Source organism: Priceomyces carsonii, assembly GCF_900007245.1.
Source record: "Priceomyces carsonii strain CBS4050 genome assembly, scaffold: Debaryomyces_carsonii_scaffold_3, whole genome shotgun sequence".
NCBI lineage: Eukaryota > Fungi > Ascomycota > Pichiomycetes > Serinales > Debaryomycetaceae > Priceomyces > Priceomyces carsonii.
Window position 1 is genome coordinate 953,355 of NW_026946676.1, and position 21,570 is coordinate 974,924.

At 38.8% G+C, this 21,570-nt stretch overlaps 11 protein-coding genes across 11 annotated transcripts; 4 read left to right on the top strand and 7 right to left on the bottom strand.

The window, feature by feature from the left end:
• Positions 1 to 1,867, bottom strand: PRCAT00003037001 (uncharacterized protein; the record flags this gene model as incomplete). Its single annotated transcript, XM_062952936.1, has 1 exon — positions 1 to 1,867. A coding segment is annotated over one exon (1,867 nt), but the record flags the coding sequence as incomplete, so codon positions are not given.
• A 963-nt stretch (positions 1,868 to 2,830) lies between these two features.
• CBK1 (serine/threonine protein kinase) lies at positions 2,831 to 5,017 on the bottom strand (the record flags this gene model as incomplete). The annotated part of the gene is made up of 1 exon (XM_062952937.1): positions 2,831 to 5,017. One exon carries the CDS (start codon positions 5,015 to 5,017, stop codon positions 2,831 to 2,833), a length of 2,187 nt encoding a protein of 728 aa, XP_062809790.1.
• Positions 5,018 to 6,685: 1,668 nt separating this feature from the next.
• FGR41 (Fgr41p) lies at positions 6,686 to 7,438 on the bottom strand (the record flags this gene model as incomplete). Its single annotated transcript, XM_062952938.1, has 1 exon — positions 6,686 to 7,438. One exon carries the CDS (start codon positions 7,436 to 7,438, stop codon positions 6,686 to 6,688), a length of 753 nt encoding a protein of 250 aa, XP_062809791.1.
• A 1,798-nt stretch (positions 7,439 to 9,236) lies between these two features.
• On the top strand, positions 9,237 to 10,322 carry PRCAT00003041001 (uncharacterized protein; the record flags this gene model as incomplete). The annotated part of the gene is made up of 1 exon (XM_062952939.1): positions 9,237 to 10,322. The coding sequence occupies one exon, from the start codon at positions 9,237 to 9,239 to the stop codon at positions 10,320 to 10,322; it is 1,086 nt and encodes a 361-aa protein (XP_062809792.1).
• Positions 10,323 to 10,478: 156 nt separating this feature from the next.
• PRCAT00003042001 (uncharacterized protein) lies at positions 10,479 to 12,347 on the bottom strand (the record flags this gene model as incomplete). Its single annotated transcript, XM_062952940.1, has 1 exon — positions 10,479 to 12,347. The coding sequence occupies one exon, from the start codon at positions 12,345 to 12,347 to the stop codon at positions 10,479 to 10,481; it is 1,869 nt and encodes a 622-aa protein (XP_062809793.1).
• Positions 12,348 to 12,871: 524 nt separating this feature from the next.
• PRCAT00003043001 (uncharacterized protein) lies at positions 12,872 to 14,062 on the top strand (the record flags this gene model as incomplete). The annotated part of the gene is made up of 1 exon (XM_062952941.1): positions 12,872 to 14,062. The coding sequence occupies one exon, from the start codon at positions 12,872 to 12,874 to the stop codon at positions 14,060 to 14,062; it is 1,191 nt and encodes a 396-aa protein (XP_062809794.1).
• Positions 14,063 to 14,093: 31 nt separating this feature from the next.
• Positions 14,094 to 15,017, bottom strand: PRCAT00003044001 (N-acetylglucosaminylphosphatidylinositol deacetylase; the record flags this gene model as incomplete). The annotated part of the gene is made up of 1 exon (XM_062952942.1): positions 14,094 to 15,017. One exon carries the CDS (start codon positions 15,015 to 15,017, stop codon positions 14,094 to 14,096), a length of 924 nt encoding a protein of 307 aa, XP_062809795.1.
• A 203-nt stretch (positions 15,018 to 15,220) lies between these two features.
• Positions 15,221 to 16,189, bottom strand: PRCAT00003045001 (uncharacterized protein; the record flags this gene model as incomplete). The annotated part of the gene is made up of 1 exon (XM_062952944.1): positions 15,221 to 16,189. The coding sequence occupies one exon, from the start codon at positions 16,187 to 16,189 to the stop codon at positions 15,221 to 15,223; it is 969 nt and encodes a 322-aa protein (XP_062809796.1).
• Positions 16,190 to 16,360: 171 nt separating this feature from the next.
• On the bottom strand, positions 16,361 to 19,057 carry CAT8 (DNA-binding transcription factor; the record flags this gene model as incomplete). Its single annotated transcript, XM_062952945.1, has 1 exon — positions 16,361 to 19,057. The coding sequence occupies one exon, from the start codon at positions 19,055 to 19,057 to the stop codon at positions 16,361 to 16,363; it is 2,697 nt and encodes an 898-aa protein (XP_062809797.1).
• Positions 19,058 to 19,317: 260 nt separating this feature from the next.
• NTG1 (bifunctional N-glycosylase/AP lyase) lies at positions 19,318 to 20,379 on the top strand (the record flags this gene model as incomplete). The annotated part of the gene is made up of 1 exon (XM_062952946.1): positions 19,318 to 20,379. The coding sequence occupies one exon, from the start codon at positions 19,318 to 19,320 to the stop codon at positions 20,377 to 20,379; it is 1,062 nt and encodes a 353-aa protein (XP_062809798.1).
• A 612-nt stretch (positions 20,380 to 20,991) lies between these two features.
• Positions 20,992 to 21,375, top strand: PRCAT00003048001 (uncharacterized protein; the record flags this gene model as incomplete). The annotated part of the gene is made up of 1 exon (XM_062952947.1): positions 20,992 to 21,375. The coding sequence occupies one exon, from the start codon at positions 20,992 to 20,994 to the stop codon at positions 21,373 to 21,375; it is 384 nt and encodes a 127-aa protein (XP_062809799.1).
• Between the last annotated feature and the right edge of the window lie 195 nt (positions 21,376 to 21,570).

Below are 21,570 nucleotides of genomic sequence, written 5' to 3' on the forward strand. Positions count from 1 at the left end.
TAACCAATCCCAATGATACGTTCAAAGTAAACATGGATGTATAGCCTCTATATTCAAAGATTTGTACCACTGGCTCTGTTGATTCCATGAAAATCAACCCTCCACATAGTAATGCGAAGCTAACTAAAAGCTCAGTAAATGGCCAGCTTGGCTCTGTTAATGATTTGGCGGCTGGGCCAAGCATTGCCATTAAGTATGAAAGTAAGCGAAAAGCACATCCAAACATGAACAAATTTCCCCATTGAGTATGAATATCAGTAGCTAACTGCAGTGATTGCTCGTGCTTTGACATAAGATATCCCGTCCAAAAAATAGTCAAAACAGGAAATGGATTTGGAGAGAAGCCTGGACAAGCTTTCACAATCTTTGACAAATGTACTTCATTTGTGTTTTCGCCTGAACCTCTTACTTTCATTTCTAAATGCTCAACTGCTTTCTCATAACGCCAATGACTTAACTTTGCCTCTGTCAATACTCCACATAATCCACAACCGATGAAAATAAATGCTATTGATGCATGTTGAAGATCTTTTGCAGAATAAGGGTTACCAGCATTAGATAAATGTTCCAAGAATATATTAGTAGACCCATAGAACAAAATTAACGAGCTTTCCAAGAGCTCCATAGAACAGAGACCATTAGATTGAATGCGATACCATCTTGACTTGGAGAGCTCACTGCTGGTGATAAACTTATGATTCCAAGCCCACCCTTTACCAGAGTATGCACCGCAGTAACGAGATAATGAAAGAATACCATAACAGAAGAAAACACCGCCCTTTATAAAATGAGCCAAAAGGTTGAATACTGCAATGCCTTTGCCTAATAGCAAGAAAGTGGCTACACCAGTAGGAAGATAGACCCAGAAGTATGCTAATTGACCCCATTGAAGAATGCTGAAAACCAAGGCCGATACTTTACCGAGATGGTTTACCAATCCTGTTATTAATCTTGAACGTAAAAAGCTTTGAATTTTCGAGGGAGGTACCATAGAGTTACTTGATGTCTTGTAATGATGCAGAGGGAGAGGAAGATCATCTATGCTGCTGTCATTATGATCTGTAGAAATATTACCAGGAGACAGTGGCAGATTATTCCGTGACAAGTCATAGAGTGTCATACAGCTCGATTCTTCGTCATTTAAGCATTCATAACCATTCGAGCTTCCTCCACTAAGCCAGCAATGAGCATAGCGTACAACGGCAAAGAGCACAGTGAGGAAATTCGAAATGAACAATATAAGGGTCATTGGATGGTATGCATTTCCAGGATACAACTCTCCAGATACAGACCCTAAAAACCCCCAATAACAAAAGATACCCATTGCTACCAGTATGGCGTGAGCAAAAAGTAATGCCAAGTGCCATTCATTTGCACCAATGTTATTCAATACCAAAGACACTGGGTATAAGAAAATGAAGGATACCCACACTAATACTATATGACTATAAAGCAAGCCAGTACGGCCGCCAGCACTGAAATATGTCGTAGTATTGTAAGCTTCCCACCATACACGCTCCTCCGGAAGAAGATCTGTCTCCAATATAGGAACGCCGTGATGATGATGCTCTACATGTGGCACTGGCAGTGGCAGCGGTAGCGAGACATCGTCGCTATTCTCACTGTGATCGGCATGTCCCATGCTGCCCATATTGTCGTGCGCGCCCATATTATCGCGCTTCAGCTTTACGCCGTTCAGCCCTTTGATCAGCCCCATGCTTCGCCCATTGAGGGCTCCCAATTCTTCATTCTGACGTCTTTCTAGCGTGTCTATTCTGTTGATCTCGCTACTTAACCATATTTCATCAATTAAAGCCTGAACAACTACGGTAGTTAAACCTACCGCTAAAAATCGACTGAATCGCATAATAAAGTGCCTGTAAGGGTCATTTGGCAACGTCTGGGGAGTCGCTGCCTATATACGGCGACCTACGGATCCGCCGGAGCGGACGGAACGGGGTGCCATTTTAAACACTTTTTTTTGCAAGTTACGCTCGCCAATTTTATATTTTATACCCGGCATTTGCACATTGCAACAATAACTTTTGCATTTTAGGCATCGGCTTGGCACTGGTCATGCGAGGGCGTTATATTAATTACATATATGCTTAGTAAAATTCATTGGTGGGTGGCGAATTTTCAACCGAGAAATGACGAAACGGGTAAATTACATCCAGCACAACATGAAAAGTGCTGCAAATCGCTAAAATTTTAGCAGGAATAACGAGGAAGAATAAGGAAGCAACAATACAATTAGTAAGAGCAAATCTAAGAAGGAGTCTCGTATTTACGAATGTGGTATTCCAGGAGAGATTGAACACCGATTAAGTTTCAAATGTGAAACAATAAAGGCATACATTGAGAGCCGCGCCAACAGTCGTCAAGAGTAATGAGAGCAGAGTCGGCTGAACCTAGTAATGATGAGAGATATTTTAATAATAGACAGACAGACTAAAATTTCAGATATGTCTCAGACTCACATTTTCAGACAAAGGGAAACTAGCCGGACATTTAGTTTCGGATTAGATCCGATCAAAGCAAGCTGAGCTGACGGATCGAACGCAATTGAGTAGATACTTTTTTTTTGTTTCCGAGAGACCGGCTATTAACAAAAAGAGTATGAGCATTTTAAATGTAGGAGGTTGCTACTTGCTTCCTTGCTTCAGAAATCGGTATGGAAGTTTGTCCTAAAAATATGTTGACAATAAGATGATTAAGTCACGAGAAATTTATTTTAATGTTAATCTAATTGTACAGCTATTAGATATAGCTTGATTCTATCGAAGTAAACTATTTAAATATGTGTTAAATGTGTGATATGTGTCGGTAATTACAATGCATTCCGACGAGTAAGATAGTCAAATCTAGAATACGTGTAACCTATAAAAGGCAAGTCCTCTTTGACCATGTCATCGCCTTGTTCTTGAGCTCTTGTAAGAGCAGGTGAGTCAGGTACATTTTCAAGTTCGTCAGTGGGGAAAAATCTAGTATCAGTGATGGATCTTAGTTTTGGAATAAAGGGAGCGTCGACATTTCTGATTGTTTCCCAATCCACACCCCGAAAAAATGGATGCTTCTTGATCTCTTCAGCTCCACCATATCTTCCCAATCTATTCTCTGAATTGGTCAACAACCTTCGAATCAAGTCCTCACTTTCAGGAGACAAATGAATATCCTCCGGAATCTGGAGTGATTCTTGCCAATTCAATATCTTCCTGTAAGTTTCGTGAGGAGTCTCAGAGCAGAATGGTGGCCATCCGATCAAGCATTCAAACATAATTGCGCCCAAAGACCACCAATCACACTCTTGACCATATCCTTGGTGAATAAAAATTTCCGGAGCAATGTAGTCTGGCGTACCAACCGTTGAATATGCCATCAATCTACGTGATTTCCTCCATGTCTGCATCTGCTGTCGATTGGACATAGTTAAGTTGATCACATCAACCATCATCGAATTCCTTCCATTTGTTGTGGCAGCTCCAGCTGTTGCACTTCCGGGTTGTAGATGCTGACTTTGAGGCTCTTTTTCTAACAATTTCTTGTAATAACTGGAATCATGGGATTTGTGAAAGCCAGTGGAAAGTCCAAAATCACTTAATTTTATGTGTCCCCTAATATCAATCAAGATATTATCCGGCTTAATATCTCTGTGAATAAATCCTAGCTTGTGGATTGCCTCTATCGCTAGTACACATTCGGCCATGTAAAATCTTGTAATATCTTCTGTGAAAATCTGCCATCTTATAAGCATAGTCATCAAATCTCCTCCTGGTAAAAACTCCATAATTAAATACAAATATTGCAAATCTTGGAAGGAATAATATAACGATACAACCCACGGCGAGTCACTGCCAGCTAATACATCTCTTTCTGACTTAACGTGGGCTAATTGGTCTTTCTTGTACATTTCAGATTTCAATAATGTTTTCATAGCATATATTTTACCAGTGTCTCTCTTTTGAACCAATCTAACTTCCCCGAAGGCTCCTTTGCCTATTACTTTCACAGTAATGAAGTCTTCCAAAGACAACTTCGTCCTTCTTAGTCTCAAGAACTGAGACTCTTTCTTACCTAAGTTCTGCAACTGTCGGTTCTTTCTCTCTTCACTTGATCCAATACCTTCATTCATCACCTTGTGTTCCAAATCTAATCGTCTTTGATTCCTTTCAATCGCGTGGCTAACTGACATTTGGTAATAATTTTCAAGTTTTAACTTCACTGCTGCTGCTTTATCTTGTATCAGTTTATCCAATTGATTGGCTTGTCTTGTAAAATAAACGTAATTGGACTTCTCTGTTCTTGGCGGCTGAAAGTCAGACGACTCTAAATTAGAGGCTTGTATCCTCACTAAATTATTTGGTTGCTTCAGCTGCTGTTGCACAGCTTGGTAGCCATATTGGGGTGCCTGCTGCTGAGGTATTTGCTGCTGAAGTCCCGGCTTCTGAGTAAAGGCTTGAGCTGGATTCTGGGTTCTAGGCGGTGTTTGTTCGTTAGAAGCAGCTGAGTTTGCAGCTGAAACGTTACTAGTTTCAGATAAATTGGTACTGCTATTGTTTGCCAATTGAGTAAAAGTCGATGTAGGGGGCCTGAAGTTTAATGAATCTATAGACTGAAACTTTCCCTGATCATGGGCACTGCTGTTGAAAGTTGGCGAGCTGTTCAAGAAATTATCATATTGATTTACAGTATCATCCTCCATATAGCTGTCGTTGGGCGACTGGTGGTCGCCGGGGTAGTGGTTCGGAACTTGTTGGAATCTGTTGCCATTGTCGTAAGCTTTATTTTGTTGTGACTGTTGGAACGGCAGCAGGAGAAATTGTTGATGGTGAGAAGATTGCTGAAATTGATGTTGCTGCCGAGGTTGATTTTGGTGTTGCTGTTGCTGTTGTTGCTGCTGCTGTTGTTGCTGCTGCTGTTGTTGTTGCTGTTGTTGCTGTTGTTGCTGTTGCTGTTGCTGTAAGTATTGATAATAGAGTCGCTGCCTCTGCTCGTCATTTAGATGATCGTAGTTCATTGTAATTTCTTCACAAGCTCTACGTCTGGCCGCCTCTTATAGACTCTCGAAAATTAACGTTTTCGTTGTTGAAAGCTCTATAACTCGTTTATGTGATTAGAGTGTATAACAGCCTGTGGTCGGTCTTTGTTGTGTGTTTTGTTTATTCGCTCAATGAAATCCACAAACTTTAAATGTTTTCGACTTTTAATTAATGCCACAACTTCAGTTTTCTATAGTATGTCAAATTGGTAAGCTTTTAAGCTTTATCAATATATTCTTTGAGAAAGAAATAATGATAAGTAAGCCTCAACTTTTTTTCAAACAACAATGTTTTGACTTTTTAAAATTTTGATCTGAACCGCGATTCTAGCCAAATTTCACGATACTGAACAGTAATCAACTCCTATATGAACAGAACTAGATAGTTATTTTTGGTGTATATGCCGAATCATGCAGTATAATGCAGTAAATATATACGTTAAGAGTATGTGTTGAGAGGATCTAATGATTTTCTTATTAAAGCATATGTGTTTATTAACAAAAGAAAGTTTTAATAAACCCCAATTTCAGCTATATATATATGACTTAAGTATACAGATCATTACCAGAGCATGATTAAGCTTAAAATTGTAAGGCTTGACCCTTTTGTTTCTTTTCACCACCCAACTCGAAGTGCTTACATCTCTTTAAGGACAATTGAGCCTTGGTCTTACACTTGGTACATTCCAATCTCAAGACAACCTTCTTAGTAGTTTTAGCTCTCTTGTGGAAGACAGGTTTGGTTTGACCACCGTAACCTCTTTGTTTACGGTCATATCTTCTCTTACCTTGGGCAAATAAGGAAGCCTTACCGGTCTTGTATTGAGAGACCTTGTGCAAAGTGTGTTTACGGCATTCCTTACCCTTACAGTAGGTTTTTCTAGTCTTTGGAACGTTAACTAAAGTTGTTAGTAATCTATTGAGCTTATTAGTTGGGAAATAGTATATGACGCAAATTTGCAAAGACTGTTAGTTTGGCTAGTATCTTCAGTACCTATCCAATATCATTCATAGGGGAGTGTACTTAGTTGTCACAGTCCACATTAATATATGTTTAGAATAAAACAAACTACACACTATTAAACACTTGAGGCTGTTCAAAAACCTGTTTCTTTCGTTCTCTTTCCTTTTCTATTATTTTGCTCCTCCTAAATCCATTTCCTTATGTATGCTGTCTCCAAGTATTTGTTCTCTATGCTATGTCTTTAGATACATTAAACGTTGCTCTTTCTGCCATGTACTTCATTTTAAAACCCTTTTTTCCTATTACATACCCATCTTGTGTTTTTAATAAAGTGTCCTTCAAAAAACAGTTAACTTAATAATTGTAATTCTCCTTATGAGTATAATATAGCGAATGATGAAAAATTTTGGTCTATCACGATTGAGCCTGATGAAATGAAATTACACAAAGATGCAAACATGTGACAAAATATATTAATAGGACATCAGCCCTAGTAAACAAAAACGGTTGTCCGCTATATCCAGGAATGGAAATTCGGTTCAGCAACACATACTCCAAGGAATAGAGCCAGCGAAATCGGCGAGGTAATATCTTAAAAGGTAATGATTACATCAATGTTGATTGAATAAAGTTTCTACGTATTAGTTCTCTTATTATACATTTATTGAAACAATTATAATGCATCATGACTTAGTTATGGTAGCATATACTGTAGAAGTTGAGGTCACCGAGTCTGAATCGGATACCTCATAGTAATCATAGTCTACGCGACAGACACCATCCAGCGTGGTAGTTGTCACATTTTCAATGATCCAGGAGGAAGTTGACGACGGAATAGAAGCGGCATTGGTGATTGTTGGTCCAGAATTGCCGGTGCTTGAGCTAGTGACCGACAATGACGACGACGAAGAAGAAGCAGCAGCAGCAGCAGCAGCAGAAGAAGAAGAAGAAGAAGTCGTAGGACTAGTACTTGACGAAGATCTCGTGGCTTTAGCATTCGGAGATGTCGTTGGGACCGATGTGGAAGCAGTAGAAGTTGTTTCACCTGCTGAGGCTGCTCCAGTCGAGCTACTTGTAGGGGATGTAGATTCAGTGGAAGTTGTTCCTGGAGATGGCAAGGTGGAAGAAGTAGTAACATCATTTCCATCTGGTGTGCTACCATCCAAAGGCGTGGTAGCAACAGTGGTGTATGTAGTTGGAGTCCCGAACACTGTAATAGTAACAGTGGCGGTATAACTTGTACTAGTGGTCGTAGAAGTTTCCACATTCAAATGAGTAACAGTCGAGAGAGATCCCTCCACAACCTGGGTATTGGTGTGAACTTTGTTAACAGTTTTCTGAAGATGTACAGTAACTGCATCGTCTCTCTTATTACCAATAATTGCTGCAGATGCCAAACCGGCGAACAAAAGCGACAAATAAGAATTCAATTGCATTTTAATTAACGTGGACCAGCTTTAAAATCAGATTAGCAGCTAAAGAAGGACTAGGGTTAGTTTAATAATGAGCGGCGTTATATCAGGCTTGCCTTGTGGCTGGAATTTAATTGTACGTTAACTAGAAAATAAATCAAAACCAAGTCACCACCAAGTTTAAAGAAATGCTCTACTTATATATACTTAGACTGCCGTACTGGCAATTTTCATGCTGGTAAAGTTACTAAAAAGATTCCTTATGACAACTCAACGAACTGCTTGCATCAGTTTAGACTTAATATGACTGGTTTGAGCTGTCAAGCATCTGTAATCCTGTACGTATATCGTAGTTTGTACCTCTGTCACCCACCTTGACAGCTGCTTTGCCTAATTGAATTAATGCTGTTGCACTTGTGCTTAATATGGAAGAGTCCAGTAGCTTTTTCGGTGCTTTCTTTCTAGATTAGTACGTCACTACCGAAAATGGCTTTTCTTTTCCAAAATCTCTTTAGATGGCTGGCTCACTGGCTGCGAAAAAAAAAAAGTCCAGAAATTTTTCAGGGCTGCTATAATCATTACAGCTAACTTAGCGACTACCAGCGACTACCAAGAAAGTATAAATTCTGCAAGTAATCTTCAACGTCAAGGGACGAATGTTGACTCGCAGAGGAGGGGGGCTTTGAAATAGGGGCAATCAAATTAACTAACGACTCAATATTTCTTAGTTCCAAAAGTTTTACGTGTAGATGGCGTTCCAACAGGACGTAACTTAGCAGTAGAGCCAGTAGGCTATAAAGACTAAGCTTAACTAATTCACACTAAGCAGTGTTGGTCGCGACATCAGTAGCCGCTTGAAATACAATACACGGCATCTGACTTTCTCAGGGTCCCGGTGCCATGGCTCTCCGGACACCCTCGACCGGCAACGGTGAGAGTCGAGTCGGGGAGCTGGGCTCACAAGAACGATAAACTTGAGAGAACGCAAAATAGACAGACAAGACACTAAAGACTTCCGGAAACACTGCTATGTTATACTACATGGAATACCAGTTCTTATTCGGAACATGAGAATAGTGTTAAACCGAAGGTGCAAATTAGACTGTAAGTCCTTTAAACACAGTATATAATCGATTTTGCGTGTGCGCAACCTGAAAAGACGTTGCCAGATCTGACAAAGGTCGGTAGTACTAATACGGAAGTTAGTTCAAGCGCCGCAAATAGCTGTGTTCGTAGGTTAAGGTTATCCTTAATAAACCACAGATTAGATGTCAGATCATATCTGTATTTAGAAAGAAAATGTAGCGAATTTAAAATGAAAGTGGGAGAAAATCCCAATGACCTCATGAAGCCCGTTACTGTATCATATATCCTGTTTGATCTAATCCTGTTAATATCTTTCAATCCTGTCTCATTCTTTCGTCTATCTGCACTTTTATAATTGTCTTCAAAACGATGGCCACTCCTACCTCATGCCCATCATGAGCTGGACGACCTGCACCTGGAAATCAGATCTGCAATTTTTGTCTAACCCGGACAGCCGGCCACCGATAGTCGTCACGCTCGATTTTCTCGATATTCTGTCGTTTTTCCTTTAAATGTTATCCGGCTAAGGTACCGGTACTTGTTTATATTGTTGTTTTGATAGCTTTACATCACATTACAGAATACGAATTATAATACAGTTATCGACTTCATCAGTGATACTGTCATTCAGGTTATTTTAGCTAAGAGCATAGGATACCGTATCTGGCCGAGTTCAATAGCATAGTTTCAATCTTAACAGTCGGGGAAATTCTTAAGCTTTATAGTGAAAATTACCATGAGCTACTTTGGGAACAACAGTAACCCGTTATCTTTTACGTCATATGGTCAGGGTCAGCTTCCTCAGAGGAATCTTGGAGGTTTGAATGCGCTACAACAACCTAGCCAATTAGGTCATTTGACAGGACAAGGTGGGCAGAATGATCCAAATTCAGCGGCAGCAGCGGCAGCGGTGCAGCAGCAGCAAGTAGTTCACCAAGCTCAGCAGCCGTCTACAACTGGACCAGAGTCACAAAACGATGTACAACAATCAGGCCAACAAGTTCAAGGAAAGAAAGAACGGAAGAATAGACCAGGCCAAAAATTTGGCGCCAAAAAGAAGTCATGGGTATGGTCTTGGTTCGTACAAGACTCCCAAGATCCCAACATAGCTGCCTGCGATTATTGTGGTAAGATAATTACCAGACTTCCATCAGATAAGGGATCTCCCAAAAAGCTAAGTGAGCACTTGAAAACACACAAGTTGACTAAAGACTCAATTAATAATTCGCGACCGATTCCAATAGATGGTAATGGCATAACTTATGCACCCAATGGAATCCCCTTAGGATATCCATCCAACTTTCAGCATCATCCTGGCCCATCTTCTAATCCTCCACAGATTAATTCTGAAGCAGATGACTTGAATCTGGTCAAAAAAAATGCTGCTGGTTTGAAAAACTACAAGAATAGATCTCAAATTAATAACATAGATGCCTCATTGGCTCCATTTGGGATGGCGTCGAACAGGAGATTTCTTTCCACGGAATTCGACAACTCCCCTTATTCTGCTATGAAATTTCATAAGCATCTAATGAAATTTTTGACGGAAAATAAATTGTCAATCAATGTCATCAAATCTCATTCATTTCAGCAGTTAATTTATGACTTGCGCTCTGATTCGGTTACAGAGTTACTAGAGTTGACAGGGTTATACAGCTCCCTCTTAGAAGTTAGTAGGTTCGACGGGACACCAGGTCAATCCGCCAACGATAATCTGCATGAGGCTAATAGCTCTATCCCCTCTGTAAATGAAGCGACTGTGGTCAACACTCTAGCTCAAGCAGTTGAGCAAAAAGTTAATGCTGCATCAAGCGCTACCTGAAGATTTGTTCTTTTTAATTTTCTTTGTATTGTATATTTATTGTTTATCTTCCTTTTCTTACTATTTAAGGTATCTTGTTTCAATCTAATCCTGTAGTTTTTTTGGTGATACTATAAAATAACATACAATTGGCCATAGTACTATGTAAAGACTTGATCATTCATGCTCATGGTTACTCAACTCATCAGCACTTTCATCTAAACCTACTAAATGATCAATGCTGAGACTAGGTATTACCCTACTTGAGAATAAACCCCCAGAGGAGTCTGATGATCCAACACCATAAATGACTCTCGGCGTTTGAGCCAATTCACCTCCTTGTGATGAGGAGGTCAAAGAAGTAGAAGGGGTGAGATTTGGTGTATACTCAGGAGTTCCAATGTCGGACGATTCCATGTAAGTTGGTGGACTAAGGTTACTAACAACATCGTACGTGGGAGGAACTTCATCATCCCATGCAATACCTAATCCCGAACGTTCAGTTAATATAATTTTGAATTGCATTCTAAACACACGAGCAGTTCCCGTCGGAGTGCCCACCTTAGCTCTAGAAGGAGGAGTAGCACTACTTAATGTAGATGATTGAGAGTTGACTGGAGAAAGCAGGGGAGATTCACCCACTTTTTTTAATGACCTTTTTTCGTTTCCTCTCTGAATTGCCTCCTCAACTAGAATTAACTCATATATAAGTGTGTGATCCACGAACGCTCCTAGATTGGGATCATCAATATCACATGCAACATTGGAGCCATTTTTTAAACCTTCCTTCTCTTCGTCAATCTTTGGATCTTCACTTGATCTTTTATTTACATTTGTAACAGATCCAGTGGAAAAATTCGATGCATTTATATCGGCCACCAACTCTATTCTACCAGTGTTGGAAAAATCTGATTTCCAACCTGATTTTATCTCTCCATGGCTTATTGTTCTTGTTTCTTCTAAGTATAAATGTTCTTCTGTCGTATTAACAGCCGGCTGCTGAGGTGTAGGAATCCGTTGAGAAATGCTCAAATTATTAGCTCCTCGTATGAAATCAGCAATGGGATCATCTATTTCTTCTGCAGGAGGAATGTGTTCATCTTCAACTTCCTGATGATCCAATGCCTCATTTGGATTTTGATTTTGACTCTGCATTCCTGGGTATGTAGATAACGTCATACTGGTTTGAATTGTACTATGATGCTGTGGAATTGGTTTTTGAATTGGTCCGTGAGATCGTTCAGCCTTTTTCTCAGATGCTTCTAGCGATTTCAATTTGCTGATATGGCTAGGACACGCGTTTGCTTTTATTTTAATTGATTCTTCAATTCTCCATGTTGCTTTTCTCATTCGCCATCTTCTATCCCCTTTTTCATTCACAACATGATCAAGACATAACTCTATTGGGAAAGTAGACTTCGGGTAAACGACATTGGGTAAGACAGCCTTAGCTGAAACTTCTGTAGAAGGAAATACTCTCACAGAGTTTCTATCCGGCCCTCTTAATACCAGTCGAGTTACATTCAAGGGAAGAAGTACCTCTATCTCCTTATCAAAATTGGTTGCTTTTGCTGTCGCAATTAAGTCATATTTAATATAACTTCCCGAGTGAGAGGATCCTAATTTTGATGTCGCTGGTAAGGACCCTGGAAGAAGATGACTAAAGGGGTACGCATGAGAGCCAACAGCAAACATTGTTTTAGTGGTCAATACATCCCAACGAGCTAAAGTACTTTTTTTCACTGAACAATTCTTGCAGCCTGAAATTGTGCTCGATGGAGCAATAAATGGTTTAGTATATTTCATAGTCTGTATCAAAGACAACGTTACCGATTCCAACTCAGCATTCTTCTCTTTCAATATGTCTAGAAATAGCAACCCCGATAAGATGAACCCTGTAGATTCTTCCCGTGTCCCGTAAAGTATCACAGGGGGAGATTCGATCTTAATTGTCAATGTAAAGGGTGATACCGTAAGATTTTCTCCATTTTTTTCGTAATGATGATGAGGTTTATCTTGATGCAATACTCTGGATAAGAGTGCCATAATAGAAACTTTGTAGGTTAACTCTGCTGAAAAAGGCGTTTCTGCCTATTAAGTAGTTAATTAGCTAATCTCTTCAGAATCTCTTATTATATGTAATCCAACACAATTACTGCCCCCCAAATTCCACTATCTATATAGCTTAATAGTTCCTTTACTACCGGTGAGCCTAAATCTTACTTATCTATCAGAGATGAATTGCTGCGCTATGATACAATTTAAGATAACAATAACTTATTTCTTAGTTATCTATCGAATATATGTCTCAAAAAATTATACCGGCATGCCGGTACAATTTTCATGGAATTGGGTGTTTCGGTGCGCCGTTTACACAAAAACAAACTATTATCACATCAATCAGCCTAAAAATTACTACCTAATGCCACAACGTGGAGAGAATTTTAGGAACTCCGAGCAACAGCAAAATTGACTAGCGGAGATAGACGAAGAAGACCTTAGGAAGAAGGTACAGGAGTGAAAAAGAAAACTTTCACATAAGATTTTAGGCACGCAGCGAAGGTAATGATATGAGTAAACATCTCGTTGTAGACAATGGATCATATAATATCAAGGCTGGATTTCAGGGTGCTGAACCTTTAAAGGTGCATAACATCATAAGTAAGACAAAAGACGGGGCTATATATATTGGAAATGAATACTTGAAGCAAACGAATAATTACTCAGGAATCATATTCAGGCGTCCTTATGACCAGGGCCACTTAGTATCATGGGAAACTGAAAAACCCGTGTGGGATTACATGTTCGACAAGTTCGAATTTGATGCATCTGAGACGCACTTGACCCTTACGGAGACGCCGTTTCAGCTTCCACAATTGTCAATTAATACCGATCTGATCGTTTTTGAAGAATACGGCTTCAGTGAGTACTACAGATGTATACCTGCATCCTTGGTTCCTTGGCTGGGTTCAGACAAGAGCGACTATATGCTAGTCATAGACTCTGGGTTTTATGCGACTTGGATTATTCCTGTTATATATCAAAAAGTTTACTGGAAAGGTGTCAAGAAGCTTCCCATTGGAGGGAAGCTCTTGAATGGTTTGTTGAGAGAGTTGATATCTTTCAGGCACTATGACATAGCGGATGAACCAATACTTATCAATACGATAAAGGAGAAGACGTGCTTCGTTGCACAAGACTTCAACAGTGCTTTAAGAAAAAGAAATAACTACATGACAGAGTTCATTTTACCTGATTTTAAGACGACTACCACCGGATACGTAAAAACCGATTCCTCAAAAGTCCCACCAGATGCACAATCTTTGAGGTTACTCGACGAACGGTTTACTGTTCCTGAATCCTTTTATCATCCAGAAATAATTTTTGACAACAATTCCACGAATTCAAGTTTATTACAGTCTACACCAATGAAAAATTTGGTGGATTTGGCAGTTGAGTCTATAATGAGTTGCCCGGAAGTCGTAAGACCTTTACTCTCAAGTAATATAAGCGTAGTTGGCGGTACAGCGTGTCTTCCAAATTTTGAATCGAGATTGCTAAGCGAATTGCGAAGGGAACTACCGCTGGATTGGTGTGTCAAATCCATCAGCACTGATATACCTAAGGATGAGGCGGCCTGGAATGGTGGTTTAAACTTGTCATCTGATGAAGTTATAGAAAAAGTCAGTATTACAAAGCAGGATTACTTTGAACATGGAGCAAACTGGTGTCAAAAGCAATTTGGATTTAAAAATTTATAGAAGTTTATTGTATAATAGTATCATTTTTCCGTCATATATAAATTTGTATCAAATGATTCATTGTTAAGTACCTGCTTAAGACCAACCATCCGTATCTGAACCAAATCATTTGACTGAAATGTCCGTATGACATTGCTGCGTAACCGACACTCAACATGTTCAAGTCGGCATAATACTTAATGGAGGAGCCATCAATATTCCTATTTGTGAGTCGAATGTGTATGTTAATTCTGGAAAAATTTCCAATGAGTCTCGTGGCATGCTCAAGAAAGAGCTCAAGGTTAGTCAATAGAGTAAAGGAGTACTTCTCCCAAAAATTAAAGCTTTTGAGAGCATACATTTTAACGCTTTTATCTGCATTTCTATTCATAAACCTCCTCGTACCATAGTAAGCAGCTATATGGTTAGGGTGACTGGAAATTCCCTTTTCATCAAATGTAATTAAGGATGTTAGTTTATCATTATCAAATTCGATGTAGTTCTTCAATTCATTCAGGATGTCATCTACGCTCCAGGTCTCATTCATCCCATCTTTAAATGAAGATAGTATTGTTACGTCTTCCTTCTGAAGGCCCAAAATTTGGGCACTTCGGTAAAGTTCTTTTGTTCTTATCTTTCCCATAGATTCGCCTAGGAAATCTCCGTTGGAAAGACATATTAACTTGACTCTATTATTATTTTTGGGTTTTATACTTTCTATCAAAGATGGAGAAAAAAACATTACTTCATCATCCGGATGTGCAATTATGAAATACACTAAGCTGTTTTGAATTGGATTGGTTTTTGGTGCTTTCAACGAACTATATGGATATGATGAGGACTTAAATTTTCCGGTTTGAATTTCTTTGTTGGTATATTTTTGGTACCATTGAGGTAATATGGTAGAAAGTACGATCCAGATTAGAAAGGAGACAACAATGGTCCGTATTATACAGCTGATAATTCTATGGATCATGATGTGTTGATCTTAAGAAGTAATTATATAATGTTTTTTGCCATACTGGTTATTTTTTTTGAATGCGAAAGAAGCATGGACATATAGTTTTTGATCAAATTCATATTAGAGCTCTAAGTAAAGTTGCGCAATCAATTGGCAATTATATAATTCTAATTAAGACATAATGATGTTCTTGTATCTTTAGGGCATCATATGAATCATTATCTATATTTTTTAGTTAACAAAGTATAGCCAGTGTTCCAGACTAGATCAATCTTCGTCTCGTTGGTCCATCCCAAGCGGTGTTCAAAATCTTTCAAAAGCTGACCATATATGTCTTCTTTGTCACCTGTCGCAGCCTTAAAAGTACTGAAAGAGCTGTAAGTTCGTAAGTAGTCTACATAGTCACTAAGTTGAATATTGTATCTGCTGAGATCCAAGTCCTCCAGAGTAGGCTGCGGGGACTTTTTTGGATCATAAGCAAAATTCCTTATTGTGACATTATCATACAAATCATATGGAATGCACTTGTTAACCTCTTTTAAGTGATCCTTCAAAACACTTCTGCCAGGCTGTTCCCAATGAGACCCCAAAAACGCTGGGTCATCATAAACATACTTAAAGTAAATTTCGGATGCCGTTTTTGTAGCTTCTTCTTTAGATATATCCTTCGATGGTCCTCTAAAATCCAGTATAACTGGATCGATGTAATACCAATACCCTAAAGTGCCTCCAGGTTTCAATAGTGTGTAACAATTTTGAAAAAAAGACTTGTAGTCCTTGAACCAGTGAATACACTGAGCTGCAGATATCAAGTCGACGCTATTTTCACTAATCAATCTATCACCATTTTGTTGATAAAGAAAATCTTCCACCGAGCCTGTTAAAAATCCAATTCTATTATAATCTTGAATCTTCATACTATCACATCGTTCTTTAATCAATGAATTAGCAGTTTCTATCATTTTCGGCGAAAGGTCTAGTCCAATCACCTTATTCGTAAAATTAAGAAGTGGAAACGACGCAATACCAGTACCACATCCTAAGTCAATTGCAACGTCAATGGGCAACTTTGATGTATCGTTTTTACAAACATACTGACTTATCAAATGATAAAACGACGGTTGATATTGTGGACGAAAAGAGTTATAGTTAAGACTCTTGAAGGTAGCCCTTGAAAAGGAAGACATCAGGATGAACAAATCTGAAGAGCGAACCTTTCATGGCTTCCCAACGGCACTCATATTATCCCCCCACAACATTACCCCATATCCCAGCGACAATGTCGCAACAGTACGGTTAACAATGTCTAAGATAATTTCTCTAAATCTATTATACTACTATGTACAGTGATAGTTCTATCAATATGACTGAGTGATGTCCTCAGCGTGAGGCACTTCAGAGTAGCTCAAGAGACCATTCCCATCTAAGAAAGGAACCAACCCTAAGGAGCCATCGGTGACAAACTCATCGTTCATGACTTTACGACTTAAATCAACTTTGAAAGGGTCAAACATCAAGATATCTTCCAAATTTTCATTTTCATCATATAACTCGTTTTCAAGGACCGAGAGGTCGATTGGCAAGGAGTCATCATTGAGTTTGGATTTGCCTATAGGTCGTCTTTGATTTGGTTCTCTTGCAACTGCAGTTTTTGTGATAGGTTGTTGTGGGTTGGTGGGCTTCTTTTTGAGCGAGCCTTTATTCGTATTCAAGCCTAGTATACTTAAGATTGCCATTTCCAATAACTTAACTGAGCTTCTAGTTAATTTGTTAGGAATGTTAGAATCCGAATCTTTGATTAAAAGAGATATAGTCTCCAATAGTAATTGCTTCAGATTTTGGAACAATGGACCTCCTCTAATATAATCTAAACTCCCTTGTGCGACTAAAAGAGAGAATCTTGCCATCTCTCTCGAAACATTCAAAGGAACCGATAATGTGTGCAGACCTTTCAGCAAACATTTAAGACATTCTAATATTTGGATGGACGATTGCTGTATCATACTTATACTTGTCACGATGTTTGACATTTCCTCATCACCTTTCGTTAACCGTTCCTTCTGCGAGAGTCCAACATCATGGTGATTACCATATTTTGAAATAATAGGTAGATATATCAATATCTTAGCATGATAATAGAGGAACATAAACGTTAATTGATATTTGTTGTAAGATTCTAAGTCTGTCAAAGTTTTTGTAGTAAAGCCATTAACGTCGATTTCAAATTTCAAATCGCTCGAAAGTTCTCTTCTCCAACAATCAAGCATCTGATCTCTATTTAATGCCTTCTTGTGAAAATTTGTATCCTCAAATCTAGAGAAAATTGAGTCCAATATTTCACCTAAAACCTTACAATAAAGCATGAAGCTCAACGAAAACTTTGAAACCTTGCCAACAATGGAAAGCTTCGTGTTATTCACGACTAAAATATTTTCATTTATATCGTCATCATCTTTGTTTCCAGCAAAAGGCATAGCACATTCCACCTCAAAATCTTTCAATAATCTAGGAACACCCAAGTTTAAGGATGAATAAATGTCAAGACAATAAATACACCAGAATAAAATACGCCTTTCACCCTGCATTAAATTTCTTAAATTGGCATTTTCCATATTATTTCCACTTATTCCCAAGACCGCAGCAGGACAACGATGAAGTCTTAGTTGCTGCGCCATGGTAATAGTTCTTCCTCGTAACTCATAACAGGTCGTTAAGTCTCCAATTGCTAGACAATATTGCAAGGCTAGGGCCAAAATTTGTAATGATTGTATTGAACAATGCCTCGTGATAATGCAGTGAGGCTTTATAAACTCATGAATAAGATAATCATAATACTCAAGCTCTTTAGATTTACTTGAAAGGAGGTTAGATGAATAGGAATCAGAGCCTGAAGACGAAAGCAACGCCAAACTCAAAATCAAAATTATGATAGCACTAAATTTTTCAATCAGTTCATACGAACTTATAGGCTCATATTCTGGAATTAAATGACCCAGCTCTAAAATATTCGTCAAATTAACATAATTTTTCAAGAAAGTATCCTTATGTAACACAGGTAATATATTCCCCCATTCTTGAAAGTAAACGGTGGTCAAATGATCTAAATCAATCCTTGAGTCTGGCATGCCAATCAAGTTCTTTATAAAATATATTGCTTCGGCATCATCTAATCTTGTGACATCATCGCGGTTCATTATAAGTTTATTCAATACGTCAGAATCCGAATAATCCTTTGGCCGCGGTGGACTTTCTTTAAGCAAAGCGATGGAATTTGCAGTTAAAACTGCAGGTTTAGAATTATAGCCATACACTTGACAAATCTTTGCCAACAATGTTGGAATAAATAAAGTTTCTTCCGTCAGACGTGGTAAAGATATCGCAACCAATGAAGTTAACATTTGTTGTTTATTTTCAAATTCATGTTTACTTTGCATTTTAGCAATGGCTGTGGCTGCGGCAAATGCACCCGGCGCAGGTCTAACTTCGTTTGAATTGATAGGATGAAACGATGAGTCGACCAGCAGAATATCGTCAAAACTAAGTAGACTATCATTATCGTCACTAAGATTCACAGAGCTGGCCAAGTCTCTACTACCTTCATGAACTGAACCAGCTATTGAAACGGGCCTCTCATGTAGTGAATGGGGGTGATTTTCACAGCCACAGGGACATCCATCTTCATGGAGTTTGTTCTGTAGAAGTGAAAGATTTGTCGATGTTAATGAATCATTAAGTTTATTGCCATTTAGTAACTCTAATTGTTCGTCTCTTAAGTCAACGAGTCCTACCAACCTCTTATTTTCGGCTTCGAGTTGGCGTATACGCTCTTCAAGCGTTTCTGTGTATCCTTTTGGGAATGCTCTTCTCGACAACTTGTCAGACACAATGCATTTTATTCCGATTGTAGCACAACTGGAACAAGCAGGCTTTTTTCCATCACATTTGGTTTTCTTCGCTCTACAGCGATCACAGGCTTGCGCAACTCTCTCAATGGAGCTGCCTGGGGCCTTTATAGTCTTTGTATTTGTAGTTGAGATTTTCTTCTTTAGTTCCATTTGACGCCAAATACGATGACAATATAAAACTGGCTGTTAAAATAAATAGGGTCAGAGACTTTAAAAGCACTTGACAAAGGAGATGTGCACTATGTTGAGTTAGTGTCTTGAATCAAACTTTTTCCAGTATAACTTGTGAAAGAATAACTTTACTACTGCAAATCAATCAGGTCCATATGACTCAATATTTTGTCGTTCTATGCACGCGACATCTTCGATGAGCCAATCTGCAGAAGGATAATCAACTAGAAGAGTATCAAATGGTAAAAAGGACAAGAGAGGTTCATAGAAACCTCAAAAGAATCAAAGTAGAAGTGGAGAATGAAACTCAACTATCAAAAAACTACGATGGCCAAATACCGATAGAAATAAAAAATGAAAAGAATATACAGATCGATATCAAGGAAGAACTGAAAAATAATACTCTAACAGGGCAAACCGTTTATGGTGACTTAGACAAGCCAGAGAGGAAGCTGGCACCAAATATATTTAAGAATGCAAAACAAACGACAGAAGGGCCTGCAAACTGGACTAGAATTTATAATGAAGTGGTCAAGATGAGAAGTAAAATAACAACACCGGTTGACACACAAGGCTGCGAAAGAATGCCAAATAGCATTAGTCCAGGCATTCAGAAAAGAGATCCGAAGCGATTCCGTTTCCAACTACTTATTTCGTTGATGTTATCTTCTCAGACGAAAGATGAGATAAATTTTGCAGCAATGATGAAGCTCGAATCGTTCTTCAAGAATTTTGGTGGTCTTTGTATTGAGGGTATTTTGGCAACCTCTGAAAAGCAAATAGACGACTTAATATGTCAAGTGGGATTCCATAATAGAAAAGCAGGTTATATCAAAAGAACTTGTGAAATCCTTATGGAAACTCATGAAGGAGATGTTCCAAAGACAATTGAGGAAATCACTAGTTTGCCCGGGATAGGGCCCAAAATGGGATACTTACTCTTGCAGAATGCATGGAATCTCACCCTGGGAATAGGAGTAGATGTTCATTTACACAGGTTGGCACAGGCATGGGGATGGGTTCGTAAATCAAATAACCCAGAGACAACGAGAGCAGACTTGGAAAGTTGGCTTCCTCGAGAATATTGGGCCGACATCAATCCATTGATGGTAGGATTTGGACAGGTTGTCTGTGTACCAAGAGCATCCAATTGTGATGTATGTTATTTGTCCCATGGCTTGTGTAAGAGCAGGAATCGCAAATTACGACTTCCTTTGACGGAAGAAAGAATTGTGAAATTAAATAAGCAGAGAGGCGATTTATCGGCGTTGATTGCGGATGCAGCGAATAAGGATTGGTAAAGGATTAAGAGCTTCTAGTACATAAATCTTTCTTAAAGTAAAGTTCCCTCTTTAATCGGTGTCAATGTGTCTTTCAGTAACATATGTCCACTATTCAGTCCCAGTTTAGATGTGAGTTCTCGATCACATGATTCAATTAATAGGTTCTGTCCCACATGCACACTACAAGAAATAGCGGTAGTGACGACTTTGTCCGTGGGAGCAATATGTACTCACAGGACATGTACGTATTTGTCAGTGGCATCTCTTTGCAATTTTTCTGACTCCATCAGCCCCACACTATTCTGTGCTACAAGAATTCGGTGTCCTCGGTGAAATTTGATTGCGCGACGTCAAGCATGGTCACACCTGCATGTTGTACCGCGCCCTTTAGCGACATAAGGTACCGCCGCTAGGCTCTCTTCTTCCTGCTTATTCTCACGAGCTGACACTAGCTCGTGCTAGCACAACACAAAATCAATGCCAGCGAAAATCCCCTCCCTGACCTCGGCACTTCTTATCACATGGGGTGTAACTTAAACCTTCTGTAACTTATATAAGAGATATGAAGTCTCACCCTCGTAATTAATCCTAATATCGATTAGTATCATATATTAATAAAGGTAATAAAAAATGTCTGACGTTACTGCTGATGGGTTCAATGCTTCTCCTTTGTTCAAGGAATTAGCTGATGGTTTGAAAGATGACGGAACCAAAAAGAAGGCTATTGCCGGTGTCAAAGCTACTATTGTTATAACATTGAAGAACAAGGAAGGCAAAGATCAATCGTGGTTATTGGATTTGAAAAAGGAAGGTTCTTTGACCAAAGTTGACAAAGTACCAAAGGCTGATGTTCAATTAATCTTAAAAGATGTTGATTTCGTTAAATTAGCTAACGGTAAGGCCAATGGTCAAAAGTTATTCATGAACGGTAAATTAAAGGTTAAGGGTAATATGATGAAGGCAACCGCTATTGAATCTGTCTTCAAGCAAATAGATCCAAGACCCAAGTTATAAGTGCATTTGAATACTACGGATCTATCGCTTTATATTTAAATTTTAAATTCATAGGTGACAATGAATCATGATTTTAATTTTTCACAATGTAGAAGAGGGAAGTTATGCTTCTCAAGATTATAGAGATAAGAACCGGATTTTAAGAAATACTAACAAGCGAGAGCATACCGACTATATTAAGATGTCCCGCAGGTT